General features: G+C 41.5%; 1 protein-coding gene across 2 annotated transcripts in view; it reads left to right on the top strand.

The window, feature by feature from the left end:
• Positions 1 to 25,368, top strand: part of LOC130293432 (tyrosine-protein phosphatase non-receptor type 11-like) — a 143,109-nt gene that overhangs the window by 95,033 nt on the left and 22,708 nt on the right. For both annotated transcript variants that reach the window (XM_056542103.1, XM_056542102.1), the window contains exons 3-7: positions 5,837 to 6,031; positions 19,625 to 19,817; positions 19,931 to 20,050; positions 20,132 to 20,245; positions 24,132 to 24,228. In XM_056542103.1, the coding sequence (XP_056398078.1) occupies positions 5,837 to 6,031; positions 19,625 to 19,817; positions 19,931 to 20,050; positions 20,132 to 20,245; positions 24,132 to 24,228 (719 nt within the window). The remainder of the gene's footprint in view (positions 1 to 5,836; positions 6,032 to 19,624; positions 19,818 to 19,930; positions 20,051 to 20,131; positions 20,246 to 24,131; positions 24,229 to 25,368) is intronic.

Here is a 25,368-nt window from a genome sequence, read left to right as displayed (position 1 = left end):
TGGGTCTGCTGCCATAGCGTTTAATTTCATTTAAATGTCGACGGATAGTTAGTGCTGACACTGATGCTCCCCGAGCCTGCAGGACATCTTGAATATCTTTGAAACTTGTTTGGGGCTGCTTATCCAACATCCGAATTATCCTGCATTGACACCTTTCATCAATTTTTCTCTTCCGTCCATGCCCAGGGAGATTAGCTACAGTGCCATGAGTTGCAGACTTCTTGATAATGTTGCGCACTGTGGACAAAGGCAAATCTAGATCTCTGGAGATGGACTTGTAACCTTGAGAGTTGATTAGTTTTCCACAATTTTGGTTCTCAAGTCCTCAGACAGTCCTCTTTCTGTTGTGCATGCTTAGTGTGGCGCACACACACACACACACACACACACACACACACACACACACACACTGCAAAGACTAAGTGAAATCCTCTCCTTTTTATCTGCTTTCAGGTGGGATTTTTATATTGCCCACACCTGTTACTTGCCGCCAGGTGAGGTTAAATGAGCATCAAATGCGTGAAACAATCTTATTTATCCACAATTTTGAAAAGGTGCCAATAATTTTGTCCAGCCCATTTTTGGAGTTTGGTGTGACATTTTGTCCAATTTGCTTTTTTTCCCTCCCTTTTATGGTTTAGTTCCAATACACATAAAGGGAATAAACATGTGTATAGCAAAATATGTGTTACTGCAATCCTTTTCTGTGACAAATACTTCACTTTCTTGAAAAATTTCACGGGTGCCAACATTTACGGCCATGACTGTATGTATGTGTATATATATTTATTTATTTATCAATGTGGGTGTGTATATCTTGGGACCGTATTGCAATTCAGTCATGAAGCGTCAATTGGTTAGAATCAGAGTATAAAAATAAATATTGGTTGTGACTTGACCAGACTGGAAACTTGCGACTTCGAAATTCTTGTATCCCTTCCCAATGGCTGAGGTAGATCACAAGGTCTTCTGTTCAGGTCTCTGTAATGTAAATTCTATATTTAGAAAGTGTAATCTTGTTTTTAATCCTTTTTAGGTGATGTAATGGTTTCTTAGTCCACTGATATCTCTTCACATTGTGGTCACCTTGATATGTCAGTAATGGCCCTTACACCCTTTCTGTTCTCCTTTATTCTCTCCAGTTGTATAATTAGTAGAAGAACATATAAAATATTAATGTAAGGCATTGTCTACAAGCTGCCTGCTAAAATCTGTTCAGTCTATTAGACTATTTGTATTTTTGTACAATGACAAAAGTCTTTTACATGCAAAATGTTGTTATTTTTAGAAGTTAGTATGGGTCCACATCTGAAACCATCACGTGATTGTGGCATATGTTGGCAAACTGGCGCTACATTATACTGAAACATGGCGGCTCATACAAGTGTCGGATACATTTATTTCAACAGGCTCATAGTGACTGGTCATCTTCCAGAGTAGATACAGTTTTTGCTGTATTCAATAGCACAGACTTCCATGCTTTTTGAATGTACAAAACGTAGTCACAATTGGACAATGTTTAAACCTATGAAATCAAGGTATCTGCACACGTGCAAGCCGCTATATGTCGGCATACTGCTAATCCTGTTTTGCTGACATATACCGCAATTGTAGGATAGTTTTATAGCGTACCCGTCAGATCTAATAAATAACATTTTTTTTAAATATATTACTCAGTACCTAATCCTGACCATGTACAACTAATTTATGTGTCTAACACCTTTTTCTTTTTTTTTTTTTTTTTTTTTTTTTATTACGCTTTAAATTTAGCTCACTAGTCTGAATTCCTCTCAAACAGAGGGTGTGTGGCCTCACTGTGCAGGTCTCTGCCCCCTCCCTCAGTATGCTGTCTGCTCACATCTCCCCTAGCATTAGCAAAACTACAACTCCCAGCTTGTCCTCACTGACAGTAGCGGGACACAAGCTGACAGTGGGAGGATTTTTCCTCCAGTTGTGAGCCCTGCACTCACAGCTGTCAATCAAGGAAGTGTGTCCATGACATAGGTGATGATGCATGGACACTGCAGGACTAGTATGTGTCCAAGCAGGCAGGGGGGGCAGTTGTTTGATTGGCTTTTTTCAGTCTGACATACTGAACATTTTCTAATGAAAGCAATTACAAAACCTATTGGTTTTGCATGCTTTACAACATATCAAAAGTTTTTGTATCTGACAGTGCTCATTTAAGCTGTGAATTTGCCCTAAATTGGTATTATATCCAACAGCTGTACTGCAAGAGATTATTGGAAACCATCAGCAAGCTTGGTGCAGTCAGTCAATCCCTTACATCAGATATAGAATCAGAATACAGTATTAAAATAAATATTCATATTTACAAATATTCAGCTGTACAGTGCCTATTGCAGTGGTTCCCAACCAGAGTGCCTCCAGCTGTTGCAAAACTACAACTCCCAGCATGCCTGGAAAGCCAAAGGCTGTCCAGGCATGCTGGGAGTTGTAGTTTTGCATTAGCTGGAGGCACCCCTGTTGAGAAACACTGCCCTAGTGTAAAGCACCTGACAGATGTTTAGCCAGCAAGGAATGCTGGGAGATTTCAGCTCTGAAGCCTTCAGCATTGTAAATGCATTTTAATTTTTTATTTTTTGAAATATGACATGGGTTGTAAGTCTATAGTGTCTCTTGTGAAAAGACCTAAATGTTTTGGTAGTCTGTATTCTGTCTTAACATACAAGTAAAGTGGTTATACAGAATTGAGTGATGAATGTAAAATGCTCTATTCTATTCATCTAAGGGATGTGAAATTCCTATCGCCCGACGCCCGGGACAAGTGAATTTTTCAGTTCCTTGCCTGATGAAGCTGCGCATGCGCAGCAAAACACGTTGCTTTGTTTTTAGTAAACTCCAAGCTGGATAATTTTACCTCTGCGACTCCTTGCCTTGATCAGCGCTGAAATTCCTGCACCCATGAATTCCTATTCTACCTTGTTAGCCCTTCTTTGGGCAAGCAGGACCCGACCTGAAAGCCACCGACAAGCACTGCAGCGCTCGGAGGGGTGTATCGAGCAGGCTCCGGAATCGTGCCCGCTCCAAACTTTGCAGCACCCGAATTTTTTCAGTAGCAGGTGGCTGCCACTAATAGCCAGCATGCGGCGATCACTGCAGCTGGCTGTTAACTCTTTAGATCGCCGCTGACAGTGACGTCTAAAGGGACATGTGATTGCTCCCTGGTGGGCTAGTGGGGTGTATTGGCGGGGGAGGGGGGGGGGGCAATCCACTATAGAGGTAGCCAGAGGGCTTACCTCTGTTTCCCTGGTGTTCGTGGCTCTGTCATTGATAGAGCCTGGCTGGGCTAGGCTCTATCAATGGATCACAGAGCACACAGGTCAATGGAGTCCCTAAGGGACTAATAAAGTGTAAAAGAAAAAAAAAGTTTCAATAAAAGTTTTTAAAAGACACACATTAACCCTTTCCATATTAACCTGTTAAGGACCCATGACGTAATGTTACGTCGTGAGTCCGCTCCTGATCTATAACGCGGGGCCACGGCATCATAGTGGGTCGGGCCCGGCCTCTAACAACAGCCGGGACCCTTGGCTAATAGCACGCGGCAATGATCGCGGTGCCGCGTTCTATTAACCCTTTAGACGCGGCGTTCAAAGTTGAACGCCGCGTCTAAAGTGAAAGCATGCCGGTTAGCTCAGGGAGATGTTTGGGATAGCCGTGGCGAAATCGCAGCATCCCGAACAGCTTGCAGGACAGCCGGAGGGTCCCTACCTGCCTCCTCACTGTCCGATCGCCGAATGACTGCTCAGTGCCTGAGATCCAGGCATGAGCAGTCAAGCGGCAGAATCATCGATCACTGGTTTCCTATGAGAAACCAGTGATCAATGTAAAAGATCAGCGTGTGCCGTGTTATAGGTCCCTTATGGGAGCTATAACACTGCAAAAAAAAAGTGAATAAAGATCATTTAACCCCTTCCCTTTTAAAAGTTTGAATCACCCCCCCCCCCCCCTTTTCCTATAAAAAAAAAAAAAAAAAACTGTTTAAATAAAAATAAATATATATGGTATCGCCGTGTGCGGAAATGTCCGAATTATAAAAAATCCTTAATTAAACCGCATGGTCAATGGCGTACGCGCAAAAAAATTCCAATGTCCAAAATAGTGCATTTTTGGTCACTTTTTATATCCTGAAAAAATTAATAAAAAGCGATCAATAAGTCCTATCAATGCAAATATGGTACCGCTAAAAACTTCAGATCACGGCGCAAAAAATGAGCTCTCATTCCGCCCCATACGCGGAAAAATTTAAAAAGTTATAGGGGTCAGAAGATTACAATTTTAAACATATTAATTTTCCTGCATGTAGTTATGATTTTTTCCAGAAGTACGACAAAATCAAACCTATTAAAGTAGGATATCATTTTAATCGTATGGACCTACAGAATAAAGATAAGGTGTCATTTTTACTGAAAAATTTACTACGTAGAAACGGAAGCCCCAAAAAATTACAAAACAGCGTTTTCGTTTTTTTTCAATTGTTTCACAATGATTTTTTTTCCGTTTCGCAGTAGATTTTTGGGCAAATTGACTGACATCATTACAAAGTAGAATTGGTGGTGCAAAAAATAAGCCATCATATGGATTTTTAGGTGCAAAATTGAAAGGGTTAAGATTTTTTAAAGGCAAGGAGGAAAAAACAAAATGCAAAAACGGAAAACCCCCGGTCCTTAAGGGGTTAAAAGTTTAAATCGCCCCCTTTTCCTAAATAAAAACATGTAAACATAAGAATAAATATATTTGGTATCACTGTGTGCGTAATTGTACAAACTATTAAAATATAACATCATGTATCCCATACGGAAAATTACGTAAATGTAAAAAATAATACCAAATCCCAGAATTGCAATTTTTTGTAATATCCCAGAAAAAAAGTTAAAAGGGATTAAAAAGTTAGATGAATGCCAAAATGTTACCAATACAAAAAACTGAGTATGGAGCAAAAAATTAGCCCTTATACAGCATGGTATGCGAGAAGGAAAAAAAAAAAAAAAAAGGGGTCAGAAAATGGCAATTAAAAAATTCAAAAAAAGTTCAGAATTTTTTTTTAAATAAGTAAAACATGATGGAAACTATACAAATCTGGTATTGCTGTAATCAGGCCGGTCTAAAGTATCAAAATGTAATGAAGGAGGTCCCAGCACTCACCGATGCAAGCAATTGATATTTTATTGTATATCCAAGTCACAGGACGCGTTTCGGCACTTGGCCTTCCTCTGCTGGCCAAGTGCCGAAACACGTCCTTTGACTTGGATATACAATAAAATATCAATTGCTTGCATCGGTGAGTGCTGGGACCTCCTTCATTACACTGTATTACTTCTCTCCTTGTGCACCACCACCATTCAGATTGTGCCGACCATTGCCCTACTATTAAAGTATCAAAATAACATGTTAGCTCAACCACAAGGTAAACGGTGTAGAAAAGAAAAACACCAAATTTGCTAAATGTATCTTTTACTGTCACTTCACCAATATATATATATATATTATTAATATACATTTTTTATTTTATTTTTTTCTTTCGAAGCATGTGTTATGGAAAAATTGAAAGGTATTATTATAGTAGTTAGTTATGGCTATTATAGGGCGAGGAGGAAAAAAAACGAGTGTAAAAGCGAAAATTGGCCAGGACAAGTGGATCGTCATGAGGGACAAATAGATTTTGCTGTTTTAGTCCCGTGGACAAGTAGTTTTTTTTTTTTTTAATTTCCACACCCCTGCATCTGATGTCTTTGTTCTGTATATATTAGACTGCTTAGCATTTGGGACTCCAGTTTCTATGCCTTCTAATACATGATTTTCTTTTTTACAGGAGACATGATGAAGTCACGCACATTAAAATCCAAAACACAGGGGATTTCTATGATTTGTATGGAGGAGAGACATTTGCCACCTTGGCTGAGCTGGTGCAGTATTATACAGAACAGCAGGGTCTTCTGCGAGAGAAGAACGGAGACGTGATTGAGCTCAAGTACCCGCTGAACTCGCAGGATCCAACATCAGAGAGGTGAGTGCAGCAACCGCATGGAATCCTCTTTTCTACCACACTGCTGCCATCTGTTGGGTGTGCCTGGTACTATATTCCAGACTTACTAAAGCCAGTCATTTGACTCTGCTTACTTTATTTAAATTAATATAACAAATATGCAATAAACTTCACAACTTATTGTTCATACCCATAAGTGTAACTTTTAAGCTCCTCGGTCTAAATACCAAATCTATAAAAGTGCCCCCATCTGCTGTGTGTCATTGGTAATATTAGTGTCTTCCTTTGTGGCACAGGAACTTTGGGTGCCCCAGAATGCCCTGGCGTGACTGACACTTAGAACTGTAAATAGATATAACTTATAATATACTCGAGTATAAGCCGACCCGAATATAAGCCGAGGGCCCCTAAATTCACCCCAAAAACCCAGGAAAAGTTCTTGACTCGACTATAAGCCTAGGGTGGAAAATACATCATCCCCCTGTCATAATCCAGACCCCTGTCTTCATCCCCCCCCCCCCCCCCCGTCATGCTGGGAGTTGTAGTTTTGCAACATTTGGAGGTCCGCAGGTTGAAGACCACTGCGGCCTTCATCATCGTCCAGACCCCCCTTCCTTCCCACCGAGGGGAGGTGAGTAGAAAACTAAAGGGGGTGGTCTGGATGATGATGAAGGCCGCAGTGGTCTTCAAACTGCGGACCTCCAGATGTTTCAAAACTACAACTCCCAGCATGTCCGGGCATGCTGGGAGTTGTAGTTTTGCAACATCTGGAGGTCCGCAGGTTGAAGACCACTGAAGAAGGGATTGACAGGCGGAGAGTTCACTCAAGTATAAGCCGAGGGGGGCGTTTTCAGCACGAAAAATCGTGCTGAAAAACTCTGCTTATACTCTAGTATATACGGTACCTAATAAAATAGTTCCCATTTAGCTGGTCATACACATAATCTGTCCTTCCTATCCAACCATAAAGATTCATGCTTGGCTTGACATGTGTTCTAAAGAGGGAGAGGGGATAAAACAGCTGTCGGACACCTCTGGAGGTGGCTTACCTCCTAGAGAATAAAAGGATAATACAGTTCTCTGCCATGGGAGGGGGGAGTAGTTAGGAGCCCTTATACAAATCGGATGGTCGACCGCTCCCACTGAAAGCAGTAGATTCAGCAGATACACGTCTAATATGTATGGCCAGCATTACACTTTAGACCCTGATGGCTGATCCTACATGCTATGTTGTACAGAGGGAGCAATGATATGTAAAGTGTACGTGTGGTTTTTAAAAGATTTTTCTTAACCTGCATGGTTTTGTTAACCCGTCAGAGTGGTGACAGTGTCATTTTAGTGCTCTCACTGCTTCTGTTGGGCTTCTCAAATTCCCTCCTATGGGGGGAGATTTATCAAAACCTGTCCAGAGGAAAAGTTGCTGAGTTGCCCATAGCAACCAATCAGGTCGCTTTTTTTTATTTTTGAAAAGGCCTCTGAAAAATGAAGCGATATGATTGGTTTCCATGGGCAACTCGGCAACTGTTCCTCTGTACAGCTATTTCTTATTCTCTCCATTCCATGGAGTGTTACCAGAGCTGGGCTGTTTGCCAGTAGTGCACACACAGGCACCTCCTCCCATTGTTGTCTGGAAGGTCACAACACGCACTCCTCTTTGCCATGCCTTGCCATGACATGGTGCTGGAGAAAGTGCACTGGACAGGCTGACTCTATGCTGGGCTGATGACTTGCACAGTGCACGAATATAGATGGCACGTAAAGGGAAAGGGGCTTACTGAGGGGGTTACAACATCTACAGGTCCATATTTTGGAGTCCACTGACCTAGTGTGTCCAGTTATGGTGAGAAGAAGCAGAATGTTATGTGATGCACCACAGGATCTGGGAGGTGGCACTAATCTACTAGGTATGTATGACCACTTGCATTAAATATTTTAGGTGGACATTCTGAGCAGATCTAAGTAAATATTTGAGGGACAACCCCTTTTTAAAGGGATCTTTTTCCAATCCCAGTAGCAGACAACTTTATATAGTCTGTTCTAAAGTGGTTGGAGGCCTTATCTATGGCGTTACACATTTTGCCCTGTGCTGCTTTTTTTGGGCTTTTCCTCCCAAAGGTTTGTGATAAATATATATTTTTTTCAAATAGAAATTATAGCCAGCATTGACGATAATGTTTTGTACTGTGCCTAGACAATTTGTGCGTAAAGTGCTTGGGGCACTTTCAATTTCCTCGCTTGTTATATAGATATTGTATTGTGCCCCTGTCTTCCTGCAGAAATATGTTGTGTGGTCTTCACATGAGATTCATCCATCAGGTCCTAACAGTTTTCTTCATCTGTATGTTTTTTCACACTTCCCTATGAATAAATAAAATGTATGAAAGTCCATAAAATAAACTGCATTATTGATTCTGAAGTGGTAGTTACTGTACAGTCCTTTGCGTAAAAATGGGGTAACATGAACATGGCGATCAATAGTCTATAATTTTTCATGAGGTAACATTTGACTTAATGCGTTTCTGAGTGCTTTCTGTAGTTTGGATAGAAATAATGTAAATGTTAGAGGGAATAAAGGACTCGCCATTTTAATTTCATGAGACGAAATATTGAGCGATTTCAAGCAAAATCTTTCTGGCACCATCCTTTTTCCTGCTTTCCCTATGGAGATGTAATGTAAAATCTATCCACCTCTATTTTCCCCCTAAACAAGAGTTAACCCTGAGTTATGACAGATTCAAAAAGTTTTCAGTCGCTTACTTTTTCTAAATATTTTTTTTTACACGTTTTGTTATGTTTTGGACTTGTGCTAAAATAAAACAGTTTCCCCCATTAACCCCTTAAGGACTCAGCCTATTTGTGCATTAAAGGGGTACTACCGTGCTGACAACTTATCCCCGATCTAAAGGATAGGGGATAAGTTGCCTGATCGCGCGGGGTCCCACCGCTGGGGACCCCCGTGATCTCGCACACAGCACCCTGCTCTCATCAGGCCCCGGAGCGAACATCCGCTCCGGGTCTGATGACGGGGCCGGTGATCGTGACGTCACAGCTCAGCCCCGTGTGACTTCACGCTCCGCCCCTCAATGCAAGTCTATGGCAGGGGGCGAGACAGCTGTTGACTTACATTGAGGGGCGGAGCGTGACGTCACATGGGGGCGGAGCCGTGACGTCACAATACTCCAGCCCTGTGATCGGCAGTCATCAGCCTGATGAGAGCAGGGTGCTGTGTGCGAGATCGCGGGGGTCCCCAGTGGCAGGACCCCACGCCATCAGGCAACTTATCCCCTATCCTTTAGATAGATGAGTTGTCAGCACGGTGGTACCCCTTTAAGGACAATTTTATTTTTAAGTTTTCGTTTTTTCCTCCTTGCCTTTTATATTTTCATCCACAGACTAGTATGAGGGCTCGTTTTTTGCACGACCAGTTGTCCGTTGTAATGCCATCACTCACTTTACCATAAAATGTATGGCGCAACCAAAAAAAATACTATTTGTGTGGGGAAATACAATCAGTATACAATAGAGCCCAACATCACCTAGACGTATTGTCTTAAGATAAGGGCTGTTGCTAATTAGGGCAGTTCCCTCCATAATTACCTTGCATAGTGCACTATATATACATATTGATACCATCATATGTCAAACATATCCAGCATATATCTTCCCAATAAAATGACTTATTAGTGGTCACAGCAGTTTATAAAAGAATCCAAGATAATCCCATGGATAATCCATAGCCCGCACTCTGGGGGTTAAAATAAACTAAGAACTCGCGCAGGTTACACTGCGCATTTGACCCTGTCGGAAAATAACAAAATATGCCGGGAGGATGAGAATTTTACTAAGTGTGTGCGCAGGATGTACTGCGCACCCGTACCTGAGAGATATTTGTCCGTGAGATCTAGGCAGCCATGCATGTGCAATGACATATGCAGAGACAGCCGGTGGATACAAGTTGTAGCGCAGGGTTCACTGCGCAGGCAACAGGAAATGCGGTGAAGTCCCGGCGCAGGGGTCATGACGCAGGCACGTTATAAGTCACATGACAAGGTTGCCTTGACGCTGATCAACAATAGCGATGATAGGTTGGAACAACAGGATTTAGATTCAGTCAATCAAAGGATATTTGCACTGATTGGTGGGATGGGCGCTCCACCAATAAGGATGAGGCACTTCCTGCACAATGACGTCTAGATGGGAGGTGATATAAACCCCCGCATTGGCGTTTTTTGCTCATAGCCCTGTTACCTCTTGACAAAGCCGTGTGTACGGCGAAACATGTCGAGGGGGGGCTGTAAATTGATTTTAAAACACAGCGGTGTTCTTTCCCTCAGTATGGCACACTGCAGGTGCATACTGTATTACTATTGAGTCCTGACAGTACTCTTTGCATAATACAATTCTGGAAAGAGAGACACCCTGATTTTTTAATTCTTCTTGTGTGTGAATTAATATGAAATAATAAAAAATTTTTCTTAATATATGGTAAATTTAGGGAATTAGTTGATCACTACGGTGATCTTTTGGTATATTGAAATTAAAAAAGAAAACTGCAATTTAGCAAATTTTTGAAGGTTTCGTTTTCACGCCACACAATTTACGGTAAAAATGAAGTGTTCTTTATTCTTTGGGTCAATATGATTAAAATGATACCCATGATAATATACTTTTCTATTACTGTTGCGATTAAAAAAAATCTCAAACTTTTTAACCAAATTAGTATATTTAAAATCCCCCTATTTTGAAGACCTATAACTTTTTCATTTTTCCGTATAAGCGGCAGTATGAGGGCTCATTCTTTTGTGCCATTATCTGTACTTTTTATTGATACCATATTTGCTTATATTAAACTTTTTTAATACATTTTCTATAATTTTTGGGAATAAAATGTTATAAAAAAGCTATTTTGTACTTTTTTGGACTTTTTTTTTTATTACGTTCACGCCGTTCACCGTATGGTATCCTAAACATTTTATTAATAGTTCGGATATTTACGCACGTGGCGATACCAAATATGTATATAAAATATATATCTCTACTTTTTTTTTACACTTTTTGGGGGTGAAATTGGGAAAATTGGACAATTTACGTTTTTTGGGGGGGGGAGTTTTTTTTTTCCCTTTTCACATTTTTTTTTTTTACTTTTATTTTTACACTTTAATAGTCCCCATAGGGGACTACTTATAGCAATCATTCGATTGCTAATACTGTTCAGTGCTATGCTTAGGACATAGCACTGATCAGTATTATCGGTCATTTTCTGCTCTGGTCTGCTCGATCGCAGACCAGTGCAGAAGACCTGTGGATGGCAGCGGAGGCAGGTGACAGAACCTCAGTCTGCCGTTCTGGATGATCGGATCGCCGCGGCAGTTCTGCGGGCGATCCGACCATCCATTTTAGTGACCGCGATGCTGCAGATGCCATGATTTGTATTGATCACGGCATCTGAAGGGTTAACGGCAGACAACTGCGCGATCACGGATGTCCGCCATTACCAGCGGGTCCCTGCGGCGCATGACCCGAGCATCGCTCCGATTCTTGCGGTTACGCATAGGACGTAAATGTACGTCCTGGTGCGTTAAGTACCAGCTCACCAGGACGTACATTTACGTCCGGCGTCATTAAGGGGTTAAAGGGGTACTCCGGTGCTTAGGCATATTATCCCCTATCCAATCTTGCACGCGGCATCCCGTTTGTAATGAGAGAGAGAGAGAGAGCCCTATTAGGAAAAATAAAGTTGGTCTTTTATTCACACAAATGTGCAGGGCGATGTTTCAGATGGCTCACCCAGCCATTTGACTTGAAAATGCCTTTGTGAGCCAGCTGAAACAATGCCTTGCACATTAGTGAAAATAATTGCAGTCTTTACACAAATGGGAGTGTGACTGCCTATTCATTTTCTCTACAGTGGTGGATGTAGTGTGTACCCTGACATCATATGTCTATGGTGTGCTGCTTTTCTTGGAGATATACGGTATATATCCCATGTTGGCTGTCACCTGCCAGTCATTGTCCCAGCCTCATTATGGGAGTCTGTTCCCCATATATATACTAACCTAAATAGGCAAAATGAAATGGCTACACTATAATACGTTATTAAATCGAAAATGAAAGTACAAAGGATCTTTGTATACACTTTTGGTGACCTAATGACCAGAGACAGTACTCTATATCCTCCAAAACGGCTGACCATGCTAGTAACAATGGAGCACAACTATTACTTCAGCTGATGGACTCATCAGCAGACTGAGGGAACGGGAACATTCATAAGGCTTATGTTGGTGTACACCATTCTAGACAAAGTGCCCGACTGCATAGGTGTATAAGTAATGCAATCTCTTGTTTTCTATGAACAATGAACACGCTTTATTTGCATGAACCCATTCTGCACGGTCATTCTCTAAATGCCCCCTTTTATTGTGTGCTGTTAATACTGTCTGTATTGTTGCCTAGCAAATGGTAAACACATTCTGCAGGGTTTTGAGAGGCTTAAGATGTCTTTCAGTCTTCTCTCATATGCGATCGTATTACAGACCAGACTGATCGTAGCCGAACGTGTGCTAGTCTCAGAATGCACAGGCTTTCTACTTGTACAACTTCCTCTCCCGTAGTATTTATAGCGCTGTGGCGTTTTCCCTGTGTCATTACTGGACAGAGTGAAGCTTCATAATTAGAATAGTAGTAAACCACAGGGGTCCCTAAACAATGTGAAAAATCCCACGTATAAAACAAATGTAAAAAACCACAGAGAAAAAAACATGTAGAGATAAACAATTAATAAAGTTTTATTGAAAAAAAATAAATAAATTCATAAAACATACATATTGCAAATGAACACCATGGTTCACCAAATATGGAAAACATAAAAGGAGACGGACAGGACACTGAAAATATGGAGGTGGGCGCTCACTCAACTGTATTGTATTGGTATAACAATACATAAATGATAACGTGCATGGCAAAAATAAAAATAATTAAGGTGCTGCTATGTTGCAAATAATACAACAAACGAACAACATAAAGTCAGAACAAAGTGCATTTCATAATTACCAAGTGGTACAGAGGAGCAAAACCACACCGCCAAAACCCGACGTTTCGCCACGGAGGCTTCTTCCGGGGTGTGGTCAGTGATAGTCCGTCCCTTCTTAAATATACATTGCGATCCAATCATAACCCAAGCCAGATACCTTGTGACTGCAGCGTCACTAATAGATAATATGTGTATACCGGAAGTCTTATAAAGATTCATGGAAACGTGCACCTGCGGGAGCCGTGGGTACGCCCAGTCGGAGGAACCCAGCGGGGCTGACCAATAATGGGCGTAATAAGGGTACACCTTCCTGCCGGACTCACACATCGCATATCCATTAGTAGGCGCAACGTGTGAGCCTGCAAATTAACCAAAGATCGGACTCAATTCTAAGACAGTAAGGCCGATCAGAAAACCCCCAATCAATGGTCTTGAGTGTGACCACGTGGTATCGGCGTTCCACGTATATGGAGGCTGATGTAAACAAAGCCCACGTGGTGCAGGGACAAAAAACCCGGCACCACGTAGGCTTCTATAACCCAGCAGCCAAAATGCGGGAGGGGAGGAGAAATAGTAACCACCCCGGGGGCGTGGTCGTAGGCTGAGCCTCCTATCGGAGTCACCCAGTGTTTAAAAGGTAGGTAATACTCGAAAGTGCTAGCGAACACCTGGTTGTCATGAGATATAATACCTGCATCACGGACATCCCAATATAATATGATATCACAGGGCGTAGTTATGTATATATAGAAGCCATATCCACGGTGTAGACAATCGGTGGTAGGAAAAAAATCCCACCACCGACAGTCGCACCATAGAATACGACAAAAACGCATTGTGTGTATAGGGCTGGAAGAAAAAAAAAAGGGAAAAAATGTGTAAATAAGGTGTAAAAAGTAAAAAAAAGTTACCAAAAAATGGAAAAATGTGAAATTGACCTGTGCAAGGTATGCATCAAAATATACACATATATACAAATATATGTACACATACATGTATACATGTAAACCCATGTGGAGAAATAAATACATAATAAAAGTAAGCTAAGCCTCCGTGGCGAAACGTCGGGTTTTGGCGGTGTGGTTTTGCTCCTCTGTACCACTTGGTAATTATGAAATGCACTTTGTTCTGACTTTATGTTGTTCGTTTGTTGTATTATTTGCAACATAGCAGCACCTTTAATTATTTATATTTTTGCCATGCACTTTATCATTTATGTATTGTTATACCAATACAATACAGTTGAGTGAGCGCCCACCTCCATATTTTCAGTGTCCTGTCTGTGTCTCCTTTTATGTTTTCCATATTTGGTGAACCATGGTGTTCATTTGCAATATGTATGTTTTATGAATTTATTTTTTTTTTCAATAAAACTTTATTAATTGTTTATCTCTACACGTTTTTTCTCTGTGGTTTTTTATAATTAGAATAGTAGTCTACTATTAGTGCACCAAAAAGGAAATTGTGGACTGTAACTCCCAGTAGGTTGTGCTATAGGACTGTGATCTGTAACCTGTGACTCTGTAGCTGGCGCAGCAGTACAACTCCTAGCAGGCAATGCATAAGGGGTATTAATATAATCAAGTGCATGTATTGCTATAATACAGCCTTTGGCTGTCAGGACATGCTGGGAGTTGTAGTTCTACAGCAGCTGCAGAGGCACAGATCACTGCTCTATGGTAGTACATGCGCAAAGTTTATTAATGTGTTACTGCCAGTAATGTGCATTTTCTGATTTAGAGCAGTGATCTGCAACTTATAATACTGCCCCTTTGTACAAAACTTCATACAACATCCTTGCTTTTTGATTTTCATAGCCTCATCCAGCTCAGCCCCACCCTCCCACATCATCACTACAGGTTCACAGCCGCAATGTCATCACAGCTTAGCCCCAGCTACTCGGTCATCATGAAATGTCCTTCAGCCACAGTTTTATTGCAGCTTAGTGTAGGATGAAGTACTCTTGGTGCTTCTGCCTCTGCCCAGGGTGGGTACATCCGTCTGTCTAGGTACTGATCTGCTCTAAACAGCCCAACCTACCTTTGTTCCAGAGAGGCTCTAAGATTTAGATCTGGGGTCTGTGAAGGCCAGTGAAGCAAGGAAGACTCTCCATGATGTTCCTGGAACCAAACTATCACTTTAAGACCCATGGGATATAGCTCTTTGTCCTGCTAAAAGTGTTCTCCTAACATAAAATAAACCGCTCCAATGAAGGGATTAAAGGGGTATTCCAGGCAAAACCTTTTTTTATATATATCAACTGGCTCCGGAAAGTTAAACAGATTTGTAAATTACTTATATTAAAAAAATCTTAATCCTTCCAATAGTTATTAGCTTCTGAAGTTTTCTGTCTAACTGATCAATGATGATGTCGCGTCCCGGGAGCTGTGCATGATAGGAGAATATCCCCATAGGAACTGCACAGCTCCCGGGATGTGAGCCATCAGAGAGCAGTTAGACAGAAAACAACTCCACTTCAGAAACTAATAACTATTGGAAGGATTAAGACTTTTTAATAGAAGTAATTTACAAATCTGTTTAACTTTCCAGAGCCAGTTGAGATATATATATATATATATATATATATATATATATATATATATAAATATATATATATATATATATATATATATATAAACTTTGGCCTGGAATACCCCTTTAATTTAGTTGGCTGCAATGTTCAGCTATGCCTTACTGTCCAAATGTCCATCCATGGGGATCAAAGGACCCAGGGTGTGTCAAGGAAACAAAAAATGTTTTCCACTGGAGTACCTCTTTAAACAGTTGGCCCACCCTGCAAAATTGGTGATTTGGCCAGCACTTTTCTTGTGTGTATGGGGGCCTTATAGCTATAGGCAACAAGTGTTGGACTGGGATCAGTTGGAATCACCAGTAGATATGATTGGGCTCACCAATTATCTTTACAGAGCATGTACACATATTTTTGCACGAAGACCATCTTGTTAATAAAATCTAATCGTAATTTTTGATATAAGACCCCAGTAGTAAGTGGTTAGCACCAAATGGATTTGTCTCTGGGCAGTGTTAGGCCAGGTTCACACTTGAGAAGGGAAGACTTCCATCTGAAGCTTCCAAGCGCAGCCAGCGCTGACTGAATCAGTCGTTACTAGGACCTCTCAGACGTGGGGGTGGGGTGATCCACTATAGAGGTAGCTGGAGGGCTTACCTTTACTTCCCTGATGTCCGTGGCTCTATCATTGATAGATCCTAGCTGGACTAGGCTCTATCAATGGATGGTAGAACACACAGATCAATGGAGTTTAATAGAACTCTATTGATCTGTATGAGGAATCTAATGATTCCTCCTAAAAGTCCCCAAAGGAACTAATAAAATGTAAAAAAAAAAAAAAATATATATATATATATATATATATATATATGTATATATATATATATGTATATATATATATGTGTGTGTATATATATATATATATATATATAATATAAATGTTTTAATAAAAATTTAAAAGACACACACACTAACCCCTTCCATATTAAAAGTTCAAATCGCCCCCTTTTCCTATATAAAAACATGTAAACATATTTGGTTGGTATCGCTGCGTGGTAAGCGTACGAACTATTTAAATATAACATTATGTATCCCGTAAGGTAAATGTGTAAAAATAAATAAATTAAAAAAAAACCACAAGATTGCATTTTTTTTTACAATATCCCAGAAAAAAAAGTTAAAAGCGATTGAAAAATTCTGATCAATTTCAGAATGGTACCAATACAAAAAACAGACGGCACAGAAAAATTAGCCCCCATACAGCCTCTTGCGCGGGGGGGGGGGGGGAGGGGGGGTGTGGCGGGGAAGGGGGGTTTGAATGACTATTAAAAAAAAATTTGAAAAAGTTCAGAAGTTTTTTTTTAAATTAGTAAAACATGACGGAAACTATACAAATCTGTTATTACTGTAATCAGGCTGGTCTAAAGTATCAAAATAACATGTTAGCTCAACTACAAGGTAAACGGCGAGGAAAAGAAAACCACCAACTTTGCTAAATTTATTTTTACTATTTCAATTTCACTGAAACAATATTTGTTTTGTTTTTGTTTCGGAGAATGTTATGGAAAAATTTAAAGGTATCATTATAGTAGTTAGTTATGGCTATTATAGGGCGAGGAGGTAAAAGCGAAAATTGGCCAGGACAAGTGGATCGTCATGAGGGACAAATAGATTTTCCTCCGTTTTAGTCCTGTGGACAAGTAGTTTATTTTTAATAAAATTTCCACACCCCAGAATGTGTTAGTGCTATTGACTATGACCAATCGAGCAAGAAGTTATTCCTCGAAAATAAAAATGTTTTTAAAAAAATTCAATGACCCTCAAGTTCACATACTTTGCCATTGTTATACAGCTGTTGTGTTCCAAGCAGCAGGTTATGTATTTATTCTACAAGAGGCCAGTTCATTTTCATTCACCTCAAATGGTAAAAGCTGCAAATAGCAGTCAACAAGCCCTTTCATCCACTTCGATAAATGGAAGCACTGCTGGTTAATCCAGGGAAAGTCTCCTCAAGTGCTCCATGGATTTACAGAGTGCCGAAACAGTGTGCAGGTACATATGTAGCAGCCATTTGCCGGTTGTTCATTCTTTACTTCTCCTGGTTTGATCCTTCTGTTACAATAGAAACGTACCCGTAAAAGCAGCGTGGGTTTAATCCACTAGCCTGTTTTGGCAACCTTAGGGAATTTTATATAAACAGCCTAAATAGATTTTGTGGTTTTACAACAAGTCATTGTATTTAATTAATTTGTAGCACATTACTTAATGGAATTGAAAGGATTCAACAACATAAAGACCGGTTAAACTATTTGGATGTGAAAATGTACTTTTCTATTGAAAGCTGTGTTATTAACTGCGAGGGTTGTTTTTCACATGGGCCTTGTTTTGTAGATGCAGAATTGATTATTAAAAATGTTCTTTAAAGTATTTTCAGTCACTTTTTTGGAGGAAATGTAGTTTGGGCAACTGTTTTAGCATTGCATTTCCACAATAAAACTGTATTAAAAAGTGCCTGTCACCAAATAAACTTTTCTAAACTAACTCAGGCTATGTTCCCTAACTACTCCTAACACCCCTCCCACTCTTTTTAAAAAGCTCTGTATCATACCTTTAGCTGGGGATATGAAGTTACTGTGCAGTGATTTCATTTTCCCATTGCACAGTAGTGGAATATGACATTGCAGCACTGTAACTTCATAATCCCACATTAGGAGTCGTCCGGGGAGGGGGGCGGAGTACAGTGCCGCCTTCAAAAGTGCAGCGCTGACCCAAAAGATGGGTTACAAATGTCATAATGACATTAATGAACTTATATTCCACTACGGTATTCCTTTAAATGCCTTCACTGTATTTGCAGCGACCACTTCTGCAGGAAGACTATTCCATGCATCCACTACTCTCTCAGTAAAGTAATACTTCCTGATATTACTGAATAAACCTTTGCCCCTCTTATTTAAAACTATGTCCTCTTGTGGTAGTTTTTCTTCTTTTAAATCTCCTCTCCTCCTTTATTGTGTTGATTCCCTTTATGTATATAAAAGTCTCTATCATATCCCCTCTGTCTCTTCTTTCTTCTATACATGTTAAGGTCCTTTAACCTTTCCTGGTAAGTTTTATCCTGCAATCCATGTACTATTTTAGTATCTTCTCTGAACTCTCTCTAGAGTATCTATATCCTTCTGGAGATACGGCCTCCAGTACTGCGCACAATACTCCAAGTGAGGTCTCACCAGTGTTCTGTACAGCGGCATGAGCACTTCTCTCTTTCTACTGCTTATTCCTCTCCCTATACATCCAAGCATTCTGCAAGTGTTTCCTGCTGCTCTATTACATTGTCTTCCTACCTTTAAGTCTTCTGAAATTACTCCTAAATCCCTCTCCTCAGATACTGAGGTCAGGACTGTCAAATATTCTATATTCTGCCCCAGTGTTTTTACGCCCCAGGTGCATTATCTTGTACTTGTCCACATTAAACTTTAGTTTCCAGAGTTCTGTCCATTCTTCTAGTTTACCCAAATCCTTTTCCATTTTGCGTATCCCTCCAGGAAAATCAACCCTGTTACATATCTCTGCGTCATCCGCAAAAAAGCCAATACCTTACCATCGAGACCTTCTGCAATATCTCTGATAAACATATTAAACAAAATGGGTCCCAGTACAGATCCCTGAGGTCCCCACTGGTAACAAGACCTTGCTCTGAATATTCTCCATTGGCTATAACCCTCTGTTGTCTGTCACTCAGCCACTGCCTAATCCACTCAACAATATGGAAGTCCAAGCTCAATGCTTGTAGGTTAATTTTATAAGTCTTCTACAGCATCAAAAGCCTTAATAAAATCTAGTTATGCGATGTCTACTGCCCCTCCGCCATCTATTATTTTAGTCACCCAATGAAAAAAATCAGTAAGATTAGTTTGACATGATCTCTCGGAAGTAATACCCATGTTGGTCCTCATCTAGCAATTCATGTTCCACAACCCTATCCTGTAGTTTCGAATAAACCTTTTCAATAACTCCGTACGGTAATTTATTTATTTTTTTTTCCTCTTTGCAGGTGGTACCATGGTCATCTTTCTGGAAGAGAAGCAGAAAAGCTCCTGCTGGAAAAGGGAAAGCCTGGAAGTTTTTTAGTGCGGGAAAGTCAGAGCAAGCCAGGGGACTTTGTATTGTCTGTCTTAACAAGTGAGGAGAAACTAGAGAATGGAGAACGTAAATCTCGTGTCACCCATGTGATGATCCGATTCCAGGTAACGCTATAATGTCACATACTATGAAACATTTCTTTTGAAAAGTTGTAGTTTTTAAAAGATTCAGAATTTTACACAGATTTATTGATTCAGCTTGATCTGACACATTTCAGCCGGATGGAAAATATGATGTAGGAGGAGGAGAACGCTTTGATACACTGACCGACCTGTTGGAGCACTACAAGAAGAACCCTATGGTAGAGAAGTCGGGAGCGGTGGTGCATCTTAAGCAGGTAAAGATGAGATATTTGCTTCCAATCTACAATGTTTGTTTGCCCTTATAAATTAACCTTCTGAACGCTGTTTGTCCTCAGCCATTCAATGCAACACGAATCAGCGCAGCAAACATAGAGTCCAGAGTACGAGAGCTTAACAAAATGGCTGACAACACGGAGAAGGCCAAGCAAGGCTTCTGGGAGGAGTTTGAGGTAATATAGTACAACTTTTATACTATTGTAGACTACTGGTCAGAATAATTGTGTGTGTGTGTGTGTGTGTGTGTGTGTGTGTGTGTGTATAGGTAATGCAAAACTGAAGAGCCACATTTTTCGAGTGACTTTCAAAAGTGAGATATGAAACTATTCCCAAATGTCATACTTCTGGTTTTAATTCCTGCAGTAAGAGCTTTATGACAATCCATGTGTAGAGTTTGGGTCACTACGATTCAGAACCATAACTTTTATGTATTTATTTTTGCTATATAAGAGGGAAAAAAATCTGTTTTTGAGTTTTTTCCTTAGATGTTATTTATTTTTAAACTTATTTATGGGTGGGTTTCACCCCAGGATTGCCTCTTCCATTGCATGTACGTGCTCGCAATCTGTAAAAAATGGATGGCTGTAATGTTGTCAGTGACTACATTTCTTAACAGTTTATGTGGTTGATCTCTGACTTAAAGCACAGCAAAACACTCTTTTAGGTGTAAAAAGTAAACAAATGCAGTCTCTTTCTGACTTTGTATGGGTCAGTGAAGTCAATGGGACACAATCCTGTTCACACATATGTGTGGGCATCTCATTTTGTCCAGTTGCTATGAAGGGCATATGTGCTATGAAGGGCATAATTGTGTAAATTTTTAGCCTAAAAATAAAAACTACAGACATGCTAGCAGCCTTCGGCTGCCTTATAAAAAAAAAAAATACATGATCTTTCTACTCCTCAGCTGGCTTCATCCCTGACTACTTGTCACCATTCCTTTTAAGGGGCATTCCGGGCAAAAACATTTTATCCCCTATCCAAAGGATAGGGGTTAAGATGTCTGATCACTGGGGGCCCGCCGCTGGGACCCCCCGCGATCTCCCTGCAGCACCCGCATTCTATGCAGGAGCTGTGTCTCCAGTTTCAGAAACCTCTGGGTTTCCGGGACTGGGGATGTCACGCCACACCCCCTCCATTCAGGTCTATGGGAGGGGGCATGACTGCCATCACAACCCCTCCCATAGACATGAATGGAGGGGGCGTGGCGTGACGTCCCCAGTCCCAGAAACCGGAGGTTTCCGAAACTGGAGACACAGCTTCCGCATAGAATGTGGGTGCTGCAGCGGCAGGCCCCCCGCGATCAGACATATTAAAATGTTTTTGTTTGTGCTCTGTCTGCACATACCCAGCTGGGCCCGCACCTGAATTTGTAATAACATTAGTGGCAGTGGAGCTTAAGCACATTAGCCCCCTGTTCAGGGCCATGTAATACAGCTGGGAGCAGGCAACTAACTGACCTACCGGCGGCAGGTGAAGATGAAGTGTGCCTGGCGGGTGAGATGACGATCCTCCAGGGCAGGCTGAGCGGGCTCCACACAATAGCGTTTTGATGTAGCGCATAAACAGGCAGCAGGGGAGAAGACAAGCCTGAGAGCAACATGATCATCTGGTCTCTCTGGTGAGCTCTGCCAGCAGAGGGTGGGAGGGACTACTGAGAGTCCGGACTTAATTTATAGAGGCTGCCGCGGCGGTGCAGGGTTTGAGACCCACAGGCATATAGCGACTGACCACTCGCCCACGCATTTTGGGTTTGGTCCCGTGGGATCCCAATCAAAATGCAGGGCTCTACACCAGATTATATCAAAAGGTTAGCACAGAAAATAGAGCTGACAGATTCCCTTTATGTCTAAGAGGTACAGACACTGTTGGGAAGCTGTTGGGGTATATAAACAAACTAGTCTTTTCCTGAAGCTGATGATGATTGCCAAACTTATAATATTTACTTTATATTTCAAATGCAAATGTCAAGTAGTCTGGGCCAAGCTGCTCAAGTGTCATAGTCTGGTATGCCTCCTCACTTGCCCTCACCTTTCAGCCACTTCTTGACTACTGTACAGGGTTTTGTAGGTATCTGAAGGAGCAGCTGGGACTGGGAGGTTAAGGTTAAGTTTGGGATGTGGCACTTGAGCAGCTCAGCCCCGCCTCCTTGACACTTGGCTAAGAAATAAAAAGGCAATTTTATAAGTTTGGCAACCGCCATCAGCTCCATGGAAGATACTTTGCTTTTATACCCTAACAGCTATCTAAAGGTGTTTACAGCTCTTTAATGCCAATAAAGCAGACAGATTCCCTTTTAAGGGGCACTCTAGAGAAATAGTTTTGCATTTAAATCTGTTTGAGGTGGGGGGAAATAAATTCTGTACTCACCTGTTACTGATCCCTAGTCGATGCCATTCCCACTGTCAGTCTTTCTTGTTCTGACATGACATACAGGGAGTACCAGCTTAGCCAGTCCATGGCTGAGGCGGGTTACTGCATAAGTTTGTGAGTAAAAGTTTATTCCTCCACCCTCACCTTGCACACATTTAAATGTAGAATTGCTTCTCAGGAATAACCTTTTTAAAGGGAATCTGTCATCAGTGTCACCCACACTAACATGTTCGTATTGCGGGTAACGCGGATGATGATACTTGTCTACGCCAATCTGTAGTCACGTTTGTCTAATATCCTCCTTACTCTGGAGGCAGGCTTGATGTATAGCAGGAGCACGCTGGGTCCAGCTGCGAGCGGGCTTGTTGATGACATCCGCGTGCTATGCACCAAGCCTGCCTCCAGAATAAGGAGGATATCAGACAAACGGGCTCACAGATAAGGAGTAGTTGAGTATCTCTGTCATCCATGTCACCCGCACTACAAGCCCATACCAACAGGTTAATGCGGGGGACACTGAAGGATATCCTTTTAAGGTCTCATTTGCAAAAACACAATTCTTTGAAATCTAGTTTTCAAAGTGACTGGAGCAGTGCTTGTTTAAAGGGGTACTCCACCCCTAGACATCTTATCCCCTATCCAAAGGATAGGGGATAAGATGTCTGATCGCGGGGGAACCCTGCAATATAGCATGCACCACCTGTTTCTTGTCCGGAAGCGCTGGAGGATCTGGGTCCCGACCATGGGAACGGAAGTCTGTGACCTCACGACTCTGCCCCCGTGTGACGTCACGCCCCGTCCCCTCAATGCAAGTCTATGGGAGGGGGCGTGACGGATCGGGACCCAGACCCTCCAGCGCTTCCGAACAAGAAACAGGTGGGTGCCGCATGCTATATTGCGGGGGTCCCCATTGGCGGGACCCCCACGATCAGACATCTTAGGGGATAAAATGTCTAGGGGTGGAGTACCCATTTAAAGAGACGACTACAAAGCCCAACCATTGTGCAGCAATTATTTGTGCGGTCCACTATTATTCACTGGGCTACGAACCATGGCTTTAGCCGGTTAAATCGGCTCTCTTAACTGACGAACGAGCAAACCCTGATCACTTGCCTCATTGCACAGGGCAATAAAAGCCTATTCATCTGATATTTGCCCCATTTTATCTGACCCTCAGGCCGCCTCTAGTGGTGACTGCAGGTAGCCAATATCTTACGTTTTAAATCCTTGTCTATCCTGAGGGTTTGGCTCTCTGTATCAGAAAAACCTGAGCTCCAACATCTATCAAGATTTAAGAAATGTAATCTGCAGGGAATTCTGGAGCTAAAACAACATGATAGAGAGCAAGGATTCACTTTCATTCTTAATCTCCTGGAGCGACAGCAGGGGGCTCTACTGGCACAGAACTGGGCAATTAAATGTTGAATTGAACTATTCTTGCTATAAAATGTCACAACGCTAAAAATATATACTGTAAAAAGCACCTGCCGCATGTGCTAGAAATTCATGCCTTCAATGTGCTTGTGAAATTGAAGGTGCTATATATGTCATGGGGGTTGGACAGATGATTCGCTGCTTTGAGCATTTATTTTTTTTCATTGGGGTAATTGGTGTGAAGAGTGCCTTGTATCTGTTGCTTTACGTGTCTATGCATGCAGTAAATGGTCATTTGTTTCCTATGGGCAGATGCTACAGCAGCAAGAATGTAAACTGCTCTATCCCCGGAAAGAAGGACAAAGGTTGGAGAACAAGAGCAAGAACAGATACAAGAATATTCTTCCTTGTAAGTACAATGAACCTCATCCTTCAGTGTACAGAATTCAGAATGGCAGTGTACAGAAAAGTGATGTAGACAGCAGCAGTCACCACCAATGAACAAAGATAAATATACCGCCTAGGGTGGGAAATACATCATCCCCTCCCCCCCCATGTCATCATCCCCCCCTGTCATTATCCAGACCCCCGTCATTAACACCCCTTCATCATCACCGCCTGTCAATCCCTTCTCAGTGGTCTTCAACCTTCGGACCTCCAGATGTTTCAAAGCTACAACTCCCAGCATGCTGGGAGTTGTAGTTTTGCAACATCTGGAGGTCCGCAGGTTGAAGACCACTGATGAGGGATTGACAGGTGGAGATGGACGGCCTGGACCATCCCCTCACAGCTAAAGCCAAAAACTTTTTTTGTTCACTCGAGTATAAGCCGAGGGGCGCGTTTTCAGCACGAAAAATTGTGCTGAAAAACTAGGCTTATACTCGAGTATATATGGTATATAAAAAATAAAAGAGCCCACTGAATTTTTTTTTTTTTTAGGATATTTAGACTTGTTTGGGTATTTACATAATGAGGGGATCATAAATGACAATTGCAGCTGAGGTGGACATACACCTTTTAATAGCTGTCAGCTGATCATTCTATTGGCTAACAGCTTTCACTCCCAATACCCTCCATACATATGACTTTCAGCTTGGCTCCACATTAGTGTTTTCTCCTTCGAGAAAGGAGGGTTAAGCAGCTTATCTCTTAAAAACAGTAGGATTGGGCGCTTAAAATTGTACAAATCCCCCGCCCTTTCCTTCTCCGACATCTGTCAGGGGATAATCGGGAGGCTCCCATACACGTTAGCTAGTTGGCCTTTGTCTTACCAAAGGCACCTTGGCTAACTTTTGAATAATGTGTATGTGGGCCTGTACGTACTGGGGCAGATTCATCAATCTGTCCGAGACAAAAACTCTTGGATTTGCCAATAGCAACCAGTCACAGCTCAGCTTCAATTTACTGTGATTGGTTGTTATGGACCAATTAGAGATTTTATTTTGTCTCAAACTGTTTTGATCAATACGGGCCATTGTCAAAGCACATGTTAAGTTGCCATTTTAAGTGTGTGTGTGTTTTTTTTAAAACAAAATTTGGAGGTACACTT

The sequence above is a fragment of the Hyla sarda genome, chromosome 10, assembly GCF_029499605.1.
Source record: "Hyla sarda isolate aHylSar1 chromosome 10, aHylSar1.hap1, whole genome shotgun sequence".
Classification (NCBI taxonomy): domain Eukaryota; kingdom Metazoa; phylum Chordata; class Amphibia; order Anura; family Hylidae; genus Hyla; species Hyla sarda.
This window is presented reverse-complemented; position numbering and strand designations above follow the sequence as displayed.